Source organism: Phalacrocorax carbo, chromosome 2 (assembly GCF_963921805.1).
Source record: "Phalacrocorax carbo chromosome 2, bPhaCar2.1, whole genome shotgun sequence".
Taxonomy (NCBI): Eukaryota; Metazoa; Chordata; class Aves; order Suliformes; family Phalacrocoracidae; genus Phalacrocorax; species Phalacrocorax carbo.
The window spans coordinates 5277564-5294631 of record NC_087514.1 but is presented as its reverse complement, the minus strand read 5'-3'; the positions used below and the strand labels follow the sequence as shown (position 1 = coordinate 5294631).

At 41.8% G+C, this 17068-nt stretch overlaps 1 protein-coding gene across 9 annotated transcripts in view; it reads right to left on the bottom strand.

Annotated features, from left to right (window-relative positions):
- TRAPPC9 (trafficking protein particle complex subunit 9) overlaps positions 1 to 17068 on the bottom strand; it is a 534676-nt gene that overhangs the window by 427574 nt on the left and 90034 nt on the right. For all 9 annotated transcript variants that reach the window (XM_064442029.1, XM_064442032.1, XM_064442034.1 and 6 more), the window contains 2 exons: positions 15510 to 15642; positions 6430 to 6593 (listed from right to left, as the gene is read on the bottom strand). In XM_064442029.1, coding sequence (XP_064298099.1) covers positions 6430 to 6593; positions 15510 to 15642 — 297 coding nt within the window. The remainder of the gene's footprint in view (positions 1 to 6429; positions 6594 to 15509; positions 15643 to 17068) is intronic.

Below are 17068 nucleotides of genomic sequence, written 5' to 3'. Positions count from 1 at the left end.
ACATGCTCTCCCTAAGCAGCATCCCCTGATGTCCTGTGACTACTGAGCTAGAAGGACCATCAGCCCTAGCAGGACATTTCTTAAATTCTTGTGTCTCTGTCTTTCTGTAGGAGAATGGGACAGGATGGGACTGAATCCTCTATTAACCATAGCATCATGATCTGCAGAAGGCCTCAAAACTGCAACTGAACTTAAAGCATCAGAGAAACTGTATATACATGGAACAATGTTCTGAGCACAGTTGTGGATTCCTGACAAACACAGATTTGGGAAAAAAAAACACAGGAGGATAAAAAGATGCAGTTCAGCCTGGAGGTCCAGTAAGACACTAGCAACACTACAATTAATTAAAACACTTGGAAAACTGGGGGAAAGAGTTTAAATGTAAGGACAAAAGGAAACAAAGTAGAAAAAAAATGTTACAGACTACAGCTGAAAGGTGAATTCTGGGTAGAACATAACCAAAACAACTGCTGCTTCTCAAGTTGAGCAGTTGAAAGGAAATACGAATGCAAGAGCAGTTTTCAACTAGCACAGAAGGATGAGACCAGAGTACTCCACGTCTCTGAATTCAATGCGCACAAAGGTACGCTAAATGCAAGTATGATCAGGCACCTGAAGACAGGAATCTGATGTACTTCAAGGCAACAAAGCTCTTTAGACTTCTATGGTAATCTGCACATCCAACTCTTGATGCCTCACCAGCTGAAGTATATATTCCTAGCAGAATGCACGGGACCTCAAAATAACTGTCAGTTCTAAATGCATAGGCATTGGCATTCATACATCTTCACTTCTCCGAATGCATGAAATTCTAGTAAAAATGAAAGTTGTGGATTTAGCAGATCTGCAGAGTATCCACCACCTTTTTTTAAAATGAGGGACTGCAAGGTGTGCACACTAGAATTACAAGGTTAAAAGCACTAACTATTCATCAGCTTGTAGGCAGTTTACTAATATTAGTATTAGTTTTCCTTTGAGACTGGGGAAAAACAAACCTCTTTTGAATTGGGGAGACAATCCAGAATATTTTGGGAAGGCTGTGGACATTGTCTACTTGGACTTTAGTAATGCCTGTGACACTGTCTCCCACAGCATTCTCCTGGAGAAGCTGGCTGCTCACAGCTTGGACAAGTGCACTCTGCGCTGGGTTAAAAACTGGCTGGACGGCCAAGCCCAGAGAGTCAAATCCAGTTGGCGGCCAGTCATGAGCGGTGTTCCCTGGGGCTCAATGTTGGGGCCAGTCCTGTTCAATATCTTCATTGATGATCTGGATGATGTGATTGAGTGCACCCCCAGTAAGTTTGCAGATGACACCAAACTGGGTGGGAGTGTTGATCTGCTGGAGGGCAGGAAGGCCCTACAGAGGGACCTGGACAGGCTGGATCAATGGGCTGGAGCCAACGGTATGAGATTCAACAAGGCCAAGTGCCAGGTCCTGCACTTGGGTCACAACAACCCAATGCAATGCTGCAGCTTGAGGAGGAGTGGCTGGAGAGTTGCCTGGAGGAAAAGGACCTGGGGGTGTTGGTGGACAGGTGGCTGAACATGAGCCAGCAGTGTGCTCAGGCGGCCAAGAAGGCCAACAGCATCCTGGCTTGTATCAGGAATAGTGTGGCCAGCAGGAGCAGGGAGGTGATAGTGCCCCTGTACTCAGCATTGGTGAGGTAGCACCTCGAGTACTGTGTTCGGTTTTGGGCCCCTCACTAAAAGAAGGACATTGAGGTGCTGGAGCGTGTCCAGAGAAAGGCAACAGAGCTGGTGAAGGGTCTGGAGAACAAGTCTTAAGAGGAGTGGCTGAGGGAATTGGGGTTATTTAGTCTGGGGAAGAGGAGGCTGAGGGGAGACCTTCTCTCTCTCTACAACTCCCTGAAAGGAGGTTGTAGCGAGGCGTGGGTCTGTCTCTTCTCCCTAGTAACAAGCGATAGGACGAGAGGAAATGGCCTCAAGCTGCGCCAGGGGAAGTTTAGGTTGGATATTAGAAAAAATGTCTTCACTGCAAGAGTGGTCAGGCATTGGAACAGGCTGCCCAGGGAGGTGGTGGAGTCTCCATCTCTGGAGGTATTTAAAAGAAAGGTAGATGTAGTGCTTGAGGATATGGTTTAGTTGGTGGACTTGGCAGTGATAGGTTAGTGGTTGGGCTCGATCTTAAGGGTCTTTTCCAACCTTAACGATTCTATGATTGTATTTTGAATTCAGACTTGGTAGACAGAAATGAATTTGCATGATTTGTTTTGTTCTTTACAATGTAAATGTATGTAGCAGTTTCCTCTAGACGATTAGCAAGTATCCCTAAAAGGAGAAAAAAATGCTTTAAAATCATGAACCATTTGACATTTATCCTATGAGTGGAAAAAAGAGTTAATAAAAATCATACAAAATCATGATCTTGGTCAGCCAGTGTGGGCAGAGAGGAAGAGACTTGTGCTGAGAAACCCGAAGAGTAAAACCACGGCAGCTAGACTGGAGCTGGATTACCAACACTCCTCGTTGTCCTACCTTTTCTCCTACCAGGAGAAAAGCTTGCCTGGACTCACAGCCCTCTATGCAACATAACCCAATTCCAATCTGTAAGACTTTACAGTTTTGTTTGGCAAAAAAAGCTATATAGGTCTATTCCAGGATTTCACAGTTCTTAAAATGGGTTCTCTGGACCTCCAGTAGATTTTTCCTTTGTGGTCTGGCACCGCTAAACAGCTGAGACCGCAAGCAGATGTGTTGAAAGACCATGGGAACAATACAGCTAGACAGGTGAATTTATTTATCTCTGTTTAAATTCCAGAGGTCAATCACTTCTAAGAAAGGTCAGTGAGGTTTTCCTTCATCATCCGAGTTCATTCAGTGTGTGCAGCTGGTGCTCACTACTAGAGCCTAATAACCTGCGAGACTGATAAGAATGTCTGGCATGCTCTTCTCCGTGCTCCAAGTTTGAATACATCAGTGTCACATTTGCCCCTGAGTGGATCAAACAGTTGGGTTATCAAGGTTTTTAGAGTGTACCCCCTAAATGAAACCTAACAAGCCTCTGACAAGAGCTGACTGGAGACAAAGGATGGAAAGGCATCCCCCTTTGCACATGTCATCGTTCTAAAAAAAGTATTAGACCATCTGACCCGGTGAGGGACAATATAAGGTGACACAGAGTTGACCTTGACAATATGCATGTGATGTCCAGCCTACAGATAGCACAGCCTGGTAGACAGAATGGTGCAATGGGACATTAGAAGACATGAGAGACATGTTTATAGTGGCAGCATGACAAGTTCCTTTTGCTGATTTGCCTCAGGATCTGTTCCATAACGCATGGCTGCTAAAGGACTTGAAAACCTTGTGGTGTCCTTTGTGAACTGCAGAGGGTGAGCTGCAATTTCTGCTCATTTATGTGAGGGCCAGAGAGGAAAAGCTAAAGAGCTGCACCTGAAAGAAACAGAAGGGAGGAAGTAAGAAAAGGCAAGTTTGAAAGCCTGATCTCCAGAGGTTCGCATTAACAAGACACCATTGAAAACAATGCTGAAGAAGTGGGCTTCCTCAAGAAAACTGACAGCTATAGCTAACGTAACGAAGGAGGGAGGCCAGGTCACGGCACTGCAACAGCTAATCCCATCCAGTAATGCACACAAAAAAATGAGAACAGTTGCCTTTTACAGCACTCATCCTTGTGTTAAAAGTTGTGGCCCCAGAAGCAGAAGGTAAGGAACTGGAGGTCAGACAGGTGTGCATGCAGCAGCTGCAAAAGATTTACGAGAAACTGCCAAGACTAAAAGAACCAAAGCAAATCAGGTGAAACCAAAGATGATTGAAAGCTCTTTGTATTTGGCTGAAACTGAACAACTTCTGATGGGCCCACAAGTTGACAGGCAAGCTGTGGTCATGGCAGATGAAGATGCCTAACAGCTTTCAAGGAGACCTTGAGTAGGTCAAACCACATGCACATTTCAGCTGAGGAGCAGCAAAGAACATCCAAGCAACAACTTCTTAATGCACTCCAGGTAGTTCATAAGTGTCTGCATATGCTCTCAACTTGATATATCGTATCAGGTTAAGAGTTTGTGTCGCTATTAGACATGGTTTAATGTCATATCCACATTATTTCCATGCATGTAGTATCCACTGACCAAACTGAGCTGCTCCCTGTTGATCATGAGAATCCCGTGTCCCATGCCACACTGTACCGTGAGTCCATCCTTACACATTTGTATCAATTTACAAGAATAACTAAAATGGAAGAGAGTCTGTTAAAAAAGGCAAAGGTCCATCCTTTGCAAGACCTACGGGCAATCACATTTGAAATAGCATAATTATTACATGCCTAATGTAGACTATTAGTTCTTTTGCCATGGATAGCGTTTTTCATTGCTTTTCGTTGTACCCACAGCAGACAGTCATGTAAAAAGTCATACTTATTTAAGTGTATATTTTCCTCTAATAACATGGCTTATCTGGAGCACACAGTTCCAAATACAGGGTTGCATTTCACTTCTGTGAGACAAAGCAGGAAATTGAAGACTCTGCTTGGCAGGACCCAACATCAGTGGGGATGGAGCCAATGAAGAGAGTCGGAAACGGGAGTGGAACAACTTCTGCAAAAAGCAGATGAGTCTGCGCAAAGGCAAAGAACCAGAAAAGAAAGATTTTGTTCAAGTGGAGACTGCCCCTTGAAGGATGCCTTCAGCGGGAGAATCGTTAAGGTCTCCATGAAGGGATGGGAACACTGCTTGAAGATGCTGGAAGAAGCTTTGAGCACCAATCGAAACGTTCCAGCAGCAGGAGTGGTATTAGGGGTACTAGAACCTAAACTAATGCTCCACTTTCAAAAGAAGGTTGGATCACGTGATTTCCAGAGGTCCCTGCCCATGCACACTTCTATGATTCTCTGATTCTGATGGCATGGTTCTCACACGCTCCGAAAACATATCACTTGGTGCTTCTATAAACTCACTCTCGTTTCTGTTTTTCTGAAATGGAGATTTAAGTGTCGCATTCTTCTGAGTATGCATATTTGTAAGTTACTCAACAGAAATTTCCCTTTTTCTGATAAAGACAATTATTATCATGCTTAATAACACCTAAAAGACTGTCAAATACACAAAGAGGGTTCATAATAAGTTTTCTATAGAGAAGGAAAATGAAGGATGAAGTAAAATTGAAGTTTTACTGAACTCATACCTGAACGTATCAGTTTTTCTCCTTTTCCCCCCCTTTTAACAGAAGTTGTAACTGAGAGATTATGATGATTTTAAAGTTGAAAAGAGTCTCTTTTTCAAAATTTTGAACCAATGAACTGCGTAATGTTATGTGCCAAGAGTCAGATTAATATCTGATTCAGAGGCTCATATATTCCACCATTTAATCCATTTTCATTACATAAACGTCACTGTTTCATACGCGTGCTGCATTTCCATTTCTGTCACACACATACAGCACCTAGCACAGCAAGAGCACGTTGGAATTACTGAAGTAAGAACAGTAAGTCATCACACGTCTCAGCTTCTAAAATTATTCGTGGCAACAAGTCTCAGGCTGAAAATCTATTCTTAGATGATTGGCAACTCCTCATAGGTCACAGAGAAGAGGATACTCTGTTGAAAAAAAACCCATGAGCTCAAATACTGAAGTGAACAAAAATCACCAGGTATCACATCACATTTTAATACTCTGGCACTGACAGCACAAAACCTGCAACAAAATAAGGTATTTCTATTGTAAGTAAAGATTATTTTGCCCGTCATCTGCAGTTCTTCTGTTAATATCATTTTCATAATGAAGCCTCAGAGGACAAACCAAAAGTGATAGAACACATCACAAACTAAAAAGAAGATTCACCTATCAGACTACATTTTACTACTAATACGTACAGAATATTTTAGGAGAAATAACTGGAAGCAGGAGATGTACCGTGTTTATTCCATACTTTCAATTATTCTTTTAACTCACAATAGCTTATTTTATTTATTGCCTTGTTTTTTGAAGTCTTTTATCCCATTTTTTTTCTTGTTGCTCACTAGTGAGACAGAGGTAGGCTTATTTAATTCCACTCCCTCAAGCAGGACAACATTATTGATAATGGTAATTTATTTAATTAATTGATCAATTTATTTAGACATAAGGAGAAAATAATTTAGACCCAAGATTCTTGCTTTTTACTAGTTATTGCCTCAGGAATTTTTCCCCTAAGTAACATTAAATGAAATCTAGATTTCCAAAAAGCAGGTGACCCTTTGACACACAGATGGTTCTACAATGTCTTTCATACATTCTCTTTCATTTCTATATTCCTACAACAAAATCAAACTGAATTAGTCCGGTTCCTTAACAGGGATTATGATATTTATTCTAAACTAACCCAAAAGAAGTATAACACAACTAGTTCCCCTTTTATCAGAGAAAAAGTGATCATTATTGTTTCTAAATATAAGTCAGCATACACACCCTTGGTGTTGACTGTTTTCGCTGTGACCTCCAGTTTCTCCAGTGGTTCTGTTCCAATATTTTCTAACTTAATGATAAGCTGTTGGGTCTCTCCATTGTAAAGCTGGACAGACACGTTAGTGGAGATTTCATCCCCTGAAGAAGGCTGCAGTGTATGAGCAGACCTACAAAATGGGACACAAAGACAAACAAAATATTATTATAAACATGTTAAAAGCCTGTCCAAGTTACCAAATTCTATTGACTGTTCTTTGAAGACTCTGAAACTACTGCTCTGCAACCTGAAGATAATAGATACCACTTCCAATTCTCATTCTAGCCAGGGGCATTTTTTATAATCATTGAGGTAAACGTTAGTATTTGATGCACAAGGCAAGTCAGATTTCAAACAATATAAAAATATAGAAACCTAACTGTGAAACCTTGTTAAAAATTGCTGCAAAAACCATAAGAAGGGAAAGAGCAAGAAAGCAAGGGCAGGTCATTAGAATGAGCAAACTTGAAAAAAGTGATATGTGATCTGCCAAGTGTTTGAACACTAGGGTTGAGTAACAATGAGTATCAAGAGCTGACTGTAAAACAAAAATAATAAAAAATAAAACTGAGGAGAGTAAGAAGTTGAGCGCTACGTAGGAGAGACCAGGGTGAGAGTCTTCTGCAAGATCCTGAAGCCCAAACTGCCTCTGATCAGCTCAAAAAAATTACAAAAGTGAGAATAAAGTTAACTGGTAGAAAAAACCTTAAAAGAGAGTAAACCTTTGTAATCACAAGTGAGGATACATCATCTTACATTGTTAGTCATTCCCAAACTCTGTTATGGCCTAGACAAGTGGTCTGTGCAGTGGTTGGGGAACTGGCTGACAGGCCGCACCCCAAGGGTGGTGGTAAATAGCTCTTTCTCAAACTGGCAACCTGTCACTGGTGGAGTCCCCCAGGGATGGATATTGGGCCCAATGTTAGTCAACATCTTTATAAGTGATCTGGATACCGGCATCAAGTGTAGCCTGATGAAGTTTGCTGATGACACCAAGTTGAGTGGGGAAGCAGACACTCCAGAAGGGAGAGCTGCTCTGCAGGGAGATCTGGATAGGCTGGAGGAGTGGGCCAGCAAGAACCTTATGAAGGTCAACAAGGACAAGCATAAGGTCTTGCACCTGGGAAAACATAATCTGGGAGTGCAGCACAGACTGGGATCTGCCTGGCTGGAGAGCAGCTCTGTGGAAAGGGACCTGGGGGTCCTGGTGGACAGAAAGCTCAACATGAGTGAACAGTGTGCTGCTGCGGCCAAGAAGGCCAACAGGATGCTGGGTTGCATCAAAAAGGGCATCGCCAGCAGAGAGAAATAAGTCATTATCCCACTCTACTCAGCGCTTGTCAGGCCACACCTGGAGCACTGTGTACAGTTCTGGTCCCCGCTGTACAAAAAGGATGTGGACAGGCTGGAAGGGGTCCAGAGAAGGGCCACCAGGATGATCAGAGGACTGGGAAGCTGCCATATGAGGATAGGCTGGGAGAGCTGGGTTTGTTCAGCCTTGAGAAAAGGAGGCTCAGAGGGGATCTCATCACCGTGTACCAGTACTTAAGGGGTAGCTACAAAGAAGATGGAGACTCCCTTTTTACACGGAGTCCCATGGAGAGGACAAGGGGGAATGGACACAAGTTGCTCTTGGGGAGATTCTGACTGGACACGAGAGGAAAATTTTTCACACTGAGGACAGTCACCATTGGAATAATCTCCCCAGGGAAGGGGTTGACTCAGCCACATTGGACACCTTCAAGACTCAGCTGGACAGGGTGCTGGGCCATCTTGTCTAGACTGTGCTCTTCCTAGAAACGTTGGACTGGATGATCCCTGAGGTCCCTTCCAACCTGGGATTCTGTGTGATTCTGTGATGTATGTGGAATGAAGACAGAAACACCTTTAATGACACATAAGCAGCACTAACTGTTTTACACAGTTGTTCGCCCAGATACTGTTTTCTAAAAGGATCATAAACAGTATCTGAAATATGAGGTAAGACATACTTAGTAGAGCAATATATTGTAAAAACACCTTAGAGAGGAAACAAGAAATTTTCTACAAGTTGTGTGTGCTAGAGGAAACACATGGGCATCTAAAACTTCAGAAACAGGAGAACTTATTTAAATGACTATCAAGCATTTCATTTTAATGTAACAAAGGTGTCAAACCAGTCAATTATTGAAACAGCAGATATGCACAGTGCTATGATGAGACATCATGGATAAAGGAGAATTGAACAGTAAGCTTGAATTTACTAGGAAGAAGTAATACAGGACTTCAGATAATGCAGTTTTAGTGGACAGCAGAGGGCATAACCCCCATGGGGGTGGACCCTGGCAGAAATTCACTTTGTGAAAGGTGAAATAGTGAACATAAACAAACTCTTTAGAACATGAATGAGGGAAGAAGGATTGCAGAACAAGACAGATGGGCAGAAGTTCAGCTCCTGATGGTATTTTTCATGCTAATGCAAAGTGGTCAGAAGAGATCAAGGATACAAGGGCAAAAGCTACTGAGATTAACGAGCGATAAATCTGTTGGGAAACTCAGCTTCAGTAACTTGTTTTGGCAGGTATTTCTGCTATTCTTCCTTTTATCCTATCGTTCCTTAGCACAAGATAAGGACCATCCACAAGCAAGACCAGATTTTAGTCTTTCAGAACACATCTATGGCAACAAATACTTAAAACACCTATTTTTTTATCATGTAAAATTTACTGTCATGTATTGTTACCACTGCAGCACTCAGAAGTTTGGGCATTTGGAGTCACAGGAAAGAAGACATTTCTTTTCTACCCTCATTTTCAGACAACATCATCAAGGAATTGCATATTAATAAGCCAAACAAATGGTACTTTCAATTATTGTATAAATGTACATCTGAAACACGAGCCCAAACTAATTCAGCTAACACACCCTTTTCTATAATAAAGCTTCTTCAATGAAACACCATCTCAATTATTGTTTAAGTACCGTGTAGCCACCAGCTTTGTTCTGAACTTCCAAGACCGCAGAACTGAGGTTTGCCATGGGGACATTCGTGGATGAAAAATTAGATATGAGCTGGCAACGGGCAACTGCAGCCCAGAAGGCCAGTCATATCCTGGGCTGCATCAAAAGCAGCATGTCCAGCAGGTGTCGATGGAGGGGATTCTGCCCCTCTACCCACTCTGGTGAGACCCCACCTGCAGGGCTGCATCCAGCTCTGGAGCCCTCAGCACAGAAGGACATGGAGATGTTGGAGCGGGTCCAGAGCAGGGCGACAAAAATGATCCAAGGGCTGGAGCAACTCTCCTACGAGGACAGGCTGAGAGAGTTGGGGTTGTTCAGCCCGGAGAAGAGAAGGCTCTGGGGAGACCATATTGTGGCCTTTCAATACTTGAAGGGGTTTTATAAGACAGAGAGAGGCTTTCTTCCAGGGCTTGTAGTGACAGGACAAGGGGCAACAGTTTTAAATCAAAAGACGGTAGGTTTAGAATGGACATAATGAAAAATTTCTTATGATGAGGATGGTAAGACACTGGAAGAGGTTGCCCAGAGAAGCTGTGGATTCCCAGTCATTGCCAGCATTCAAGGTCAGGTCAGACAGGGCATTGAGCAACCGAATCTAGTAAAATACGTACCTGCCCATGGCAGTGGGTTTTGACTAGATGACCTGTAAAGATCCATTCAGACAAAACCATCCTATGATTCTGTGCCTGCTCTGAACTTCTCTGACCTGCCTGCAACTTTAGAATGATTTACTGTAGCTGTAACACCAATTTTTCTTCTGACATGGTGGCTACACCTATTGCTTTCCTTCAGTTACCTCCCTTTGGCACAACGTTACTTTCATTAAAAAGTAGTAACAAGCAGTTTTAATAGATAGAATGAGACACTTATAGCTAGCACCATGATGGAAACACAGATCTGGTATGACAGCAGAGGCACTGTGAAGTGGAAGTCATAGAACAAAATCCATTGAATCATTTAAGGTTGGAAAAGACTTCTAGGATCATCAAGTCCAACCACCAACCCAACACCCCCAGGCCTCCTAAGCCATGCCCTGAAGTGCCACACTTACATGTTTTTTGAACACCTCCAGGGATGGAGACTCTACCACCTCCCTGGGCAGCCTGTCCCAGTGCCTGACCTATCTTGCAGTGAGGACATTTTTCCTCCCCTGACCTCCTCTAACACACTTGACACCATTTCCTCTTGCCCTGTTACAAACATCTTGGGAGAAGAGACCAACATCAACCTCACTACAACCTCCTCTGAATTAGTTGTAGAGAGTGAGAAGGTCTCCCCTCAGCCTCCTCTTCTCCAGGAAAAACAACCCCAGCTCCCTCAGCCGAGCCTCAGAAGACTTGTTCTCCAGACCCTTCACCAGCTTCGTTGCCCTTCTCTGGACACGCTCCAGCACCTCAATGTCCTTCTTGTAGTGAGGGGCCCAAAACTGAACACAGGATTTGAGGCATGGCCTCACCAGTGCTGAGTGCAGGGGAACTATCACCTCCCTGCTCCTGCGGGCCACACTATTCCTGATACAAGCCAGGATGCTGTTGGCCTTCTTGGCCACCTGGGCATGCTGCTGGCTCATGTTCAGCCACCTGTCCACCACCACCCCCAGGTTCTTCTCCGCCAGGCCACTCTCCAGCCACTCTTCCCCAAGCCTGTCGTGTTGCACAGGGTTGCTGTGCAGGACCTGGCACTTGGTCTTGTTAAACCTCATACAATTTACCTCAACCATCGATCCAGCCTGTCCAGATCCCTCTGCAGAGCCTTTCTATCCTTGAGGAGATCGACACTCCCACCCAGTTTGGTGTCATCTGCAAACTTGCTGAGGGTGCAAGCCTCCAGTCACCTGGGACCTCCCCTGTTAACCAGAGCTGCTGATAAATGATGGAGAGTGGCTTGGTGAGCACCTCTGCCAGCTCCCTCAGTACTTTCGGGCATATCCCATCTGGCCCCACAGACTTGTCAGCGTCCAGGTGGAGCGGCAGGTCATAAACTGCTTCCTCCTGGATTATGGGGGGTTTGTTCTGCTCTTGTCCCTGCCTTCCAGCTCAGGGGCTGAATACCCTGGGGATAACGGGTCTGAGCGTTAAAGGCTGAGGCAAAGAAGGCATTAAGTACCTCAGCCTTCTCCTCATCATAAGGATGAACCTTAACCTACAAAAGGTGGAGTGTGGACACACAGGATTCACTGGAAAGGACTACTGGTGTGGGATGGTAAGAGATGGGGCACATGCTTAGCACCAGAGACCTCACAACTATTCAAAGGTCAAAGAAATGCAGACCTGGACCTGGACAAAAAGAGTTTTCAGGGGTAACTAAGAAAACAAGAATCTAACACACAAAAATGCACCACATATATTTTACCGCTATGTAGCCTGGAGCTTCAATGAAAAAAAACCCAAGGCATAAAAATATGCTAGCAAACAAAAATGGCCTCAAGTGTTTTCTTGAGGGAGGGAAAAAGAAAAAACATCAACATCACATTCCTCTCAGTGAAGGTCTCCTGATGCTGACAATGCTCTACCACCAGACTGAAAAGGCCAAGCTCAGGACCCAGAAGAGCAGTGGGAGGGTGAGCAGAACACCAGGATAACAGGTAGAAAATACAAAGTGTGTGTATAAAAATTTTAAGTGTATTTATTAGTGAATCTTCTGCTGTATATTTTCCCTCTTTTTCTTTCTTCTGTAAAAATTGCATCTGCATTAATAATGATTCCTGTATCAGACTGTCAAGATACAAGCAGTAAATTCCTAGCTTTTTACACCCCTTTTTGCCCATAGACAAGACTTTGAGCTTAACAGTTTTGCACAATCATTTCGTGTATTAGAAAGTACTCATCAGGAAAGCAACCTGTAATACCCAGCACCCTGGCATGCAGCTTCAAAAATTTCTGGTTCTTGTGAAAATGACAGATATTTCTCCAAGTTTATCCATATTAGAAGTCTTTCATTATTTTACTTATAAATTTGTAATTTTCTTCCCTTCAATTTTCTTACTTTCTAGGTTTCTTCCATCAAGAGTTTTACTCAGTAGTGTAATATTTTTATATACTATATTTATGATACATATGAAGTTATAATTATAAATGCATATAATGATAAAATATATACTAATAAACTCCTCAACCCACTTCATTACAGCTCCTGCTAAACTGAGTTTATTACATTGACCTTCCATAACACAGATCAATAAGAAGAAAATTTACAGTTCTAAGAAGATGTTACAATATGCCTAAAAAGGCCTGGAATTGTTCTTGCCAAAATGACTATCACCCCAAAATTACTATTAGATCAATCCACTGTTGAAGAAATTATGAACAGCTATACATTTTTGACATTTCAAACAAACCTCTTCCTACATACTAGCAGTTTCGCCTTCAAAGAACCAGGGCAATAAATACAATATCAAGATTATCTCAAATACTTCAAAATCAAATAAATTTGGTGAAAAATTAAGAAAAGTCAGCCCAGCTCCAGTAGAAGGTTCCAAAGACAACCAGCTATAAAAAGTAATGGGCTCTGTCAGGAACAGACTTTCTATCAAGAATAGTGCCCAATATCAAATGTTGGTAAGATGGGAGTCATAGAATCATAGAATCGTTAAGGTTGGAAAAGACCCTTAAGATCATCCAGTCCAACCGCTAACCTATCACTGTCAAGTCCACCACTAAACCATATCCTCAAGCACCAGGTCTACCCTTCTTTTAAATACCTCCAGGGATGCTGACCCTACCGCTTCCCTGGGCAGCCTGTTCCAATGTTTGACAACCCTTGCAGTGAAGAAGTTTTTTTCTAATATCCAACCTAAACTTCCCCTGGCGCAGCTTGAGGCCATTTCCTCTCGTCCTATCGCTTGTTACTAGGGAGAAGAGACAGACCCACGCCTCGCTACAACCTCCTTTCAGGGAGTTGTAGAGAGAGAGGAGGTCTCCCCTCAGCCTCCTCTTCTCCATACTAAACAACCCCAATTCCCTCAGCCGCTCCTCAGAAGACTTGTTCTCCAGACCCTTCACCAGCTCCGTTGCCCTTCTCTGGACACACTCCAGCACCTCAATGTCCTTCTTTTAGTGAGGGGCCCAAAACTGGAAATGTAAACATAAAGCAAATCAGCAAGATGCAAGGATAGAAATCCCATTCAGATTTTACCCTGCCGTCTCTAAATTAAGAACATTCATTCTTTCATTTTTTCACCTTGTCTTTTAGAAGTACATCATCCTTTGGAGAACCCGAAGGATAAAACGCTGTTGACAGGAGTTGCAGGAGGCAATTTGCTGATATTGTAGAGGCTGGGAGAGGGAGTAAGCAATGGTTAACAGAGACCGCTCTGGCATGCTGCAAGGTAGCCAGGAGCGCATCTGAATTCCCAGGGCGTTACCAGACCTGAGTACTGAAACTAAACCATCTGAAGAAACTAAGAGTAAATTTAACACCAATGAAAAAGTAAATGCACACCAATGCACAAAGAAAATCTTGTTAACGTTGCACATTATTAGCTGAACATATATCTAAAAAAGAGCTGATATTATGCTCATTTAAGAATATCTGCAATTCCTTCTGTATTTCAAACCCATCATTTTCTTTAATATATTCATAAGTTTAGCTACCCAATATTAGTTTTGATTACAGCTAAACCACACAGACTCTGTATCTAGCAGAATTTTTATAGGGAATTTACCAACATGTAACTCAATCGCAGCGTTTCATTATTTTGCTGTCTTCATCAGGATATTACTTTTATATCTTTGTAATACAATGCCATTGACACAGCCCATTCCATATTAGAAAAGTAGAATTCGCTATGCAAAAATCAGAACCAAACTGGTTCCTTTGCCTTACTAAGCAAACCACGCTGAAGAACACACCAAAAAAATGTATGTATCTATTCATATAAATCTCTTTTTGTCATACAGTACTGATGATCATCCTACTAAGGGTCATAAATGGAGCCTAGATCTTCCAATCAACAGACCAATCCCTGTAGTACTTGACCTATCAAGGCAGTAAGTAACAAAATGCTGTTTCCTGATTAATAGCTAAAAGAAATATTTTTAAAAATTAAAAAAAAAAAAAGTGAAACTCTGTAATTTTACAACTATTTGCAAAACAGTAGATAGATGGGAAGACTCCAAGATACAATAATCAACATGCAGCTTAGTAGGTGAATGCTCTTGAGCCTTGAAAAGTTCCAAAATTGAACTGAATCAGTGCCTTACCAGCTCGCTCTAAAATCGTGGAATTAGTCAGCCACATTCTTCACAAAAGAAAGCTCAAAAAAAAACCCACAAAAAACCCACACTACTACTTCGGTGTGTGTATAAGGAAGTCATTGTAGTTGAGTTTTCCTGTACCTCTTAAACATACTGTTTCTGTAGGACAGTATCAAGTTTGGGCCCCTCCTGAACAACAGAAATACTGATATATTGGAGCAAGTCCAGAAGAGGATTATCAAAATGATGAGGAGGCTAGAGCACACAACTTACAAGGACGGGTTCAAAGAGCTGGGTTTGCTCAGTTTGAGAAAAAGAAGAAGGGGTGATTTTTACTCTTGTGACTGGGGTCAGACGTTGGAACTGATTTCCCACAGAGGTGGTGGAAACACCACCCATGGACATATTAAAACTTAACTAGATCGTGCCCTGGGCAACCTGATCTAAGCCTATCACTTGTCAAAGCTGGCCCTGCTTTGAGCAAGGTCCTGGACCAGATACACTCCAGAGGCGCCCTTTCACACCTACACTGTTCCATGGACTACCTCTTTATTTCAAGATTTTATGAACATTTAAAGGATTCAGTCTTTTAAAACTATGACTTTAATAATGAATAACCATTACACTCCCTCAGTTAATTAAATCTCAAAATATTTTCTATAGAATTCCAAGGTTTCAAGCAGTAAAACAAAAACCTTAGATTTATATTCTAAAGTAAATAGCACAGATATAGTTTAAGTCTTGTTTTTCTAAAGCACTGATTATATACTCTGATGAAGGAGTTTTTATTCAGCATGTGACTAATGCTTAAATCCGACCAAGTAAAATCCTCATTTAATTCCGTTTCTCACCTTGGAAGGGAGGTACTGATCTGCAGCCTTGGCAAAGCTGGAATGACTTCAACGGTACAGCCATTGGTCTTCACTCCTGGCAGATTGTCCAGAAGGCAATCACTGAAGACTCCAAAAACTGAAGTATGGTAACCTGATTTTTAGAAGAAAACACCAGTATGTTGTGAATTTTTCTGTTTCGTGAAAGGTCAAAAAGAACTAAGCTTACTTGTCCGATCGTACCAGTATTTCTGCTACCCAAACCACCACCACCTCTACAGAAGAATCTTCTCAGGACACAAAATAGGGAAAATGTTTTCAATCCCCCTAAATACCATTTATAACTACATGATAACATACAAACAACACACCTATATGCCTTTCTATCTGCGACATGTAAACTAAAAAAAAAATAAGAGTCCATGATTTCTACCACACGTTGTGGTAAGTTCTGTAGAATCCTTTACAAGATCAACATGATGAGCCATAGAATAGAGACCACCATTTTATACGACATCACCTAACCCAGTGATGCACATAAAACTTGTTATCCTTCAGTGTATGTTAACAGTTCCTTATTTCCTCTAAAATATTTTTCTGACAGTCTCAACTGCATCCAGAAACGAAGGAAAAAAAGAATCCTAAAGGAAGTGAATTAGGAAAAAGAAGTATATATATGCATACGTGCATACACACACAGCTTATCCTCTGAAAGTTTAATTTAGTAGGAAAGTACCTCTACACCAATTCCTTACCAGGCAATATATACAAGCGATATTTGAAGGAAAAATTGATATGTTGGCACAAAAACAGCCGCCAAGTCAGAAATCAACTCCTCTACTTGCAATACATTTTTAGTATGTGAAACTAAAAGCCAACAACTAGAGCACAAATGTCCTGAATGCTTTGATGCTATTCTGTATTTACTGAAATGGTTTCTGGGGGGAGGAAAAAAATCAAGTAAAGAATCATTTTATGAGCAGACACAAAAGCACTGAAGAAAAACACAGTGAGAACAGTTTCTTCGAGTTCAAAGCCATCTTCTTTTGGTGCTTATCAAAATGGTTCTTGTACTCTAACTCTGTACTCCAGGAACACGTACCTAAAATTGTGTTTTGGTAAGATGATTTGGTCCTACTTCTTGTGGAATTTATCATCTTCACATATACCTCCTTTCCTAGGAGACTGATCTGCTCGTTCTCTACAAAAGCTCTTTAATTCTCTTTACTTACTACAAACACAATTTTATTTAGGCTTATTAATGAAATGATATCTCAACTGCAACAGACTACACACATTGGTTAAGTTGTTTCTACAGAAGCAATCTGCAAAAAAATTCTGTAATCTTACATGAACACGATTAATTAAGAAAAACGAACTGCAAGATTATCTTCTGCATTCTCATAAAAAAGTTCAAGTAATCCTCCTCAGCAGCTTTCCAAATGAAAGCATTAATAAAGGGGAGTTTGAGCTCATTATGCCTTTCCTCTCATACGCGAGATATAGTAAATATATGTTCATTACTGCTGTTACAACCGAGCGATTTTTCAGGCTATGTTTTTAATGAAGTCTAGTATAGA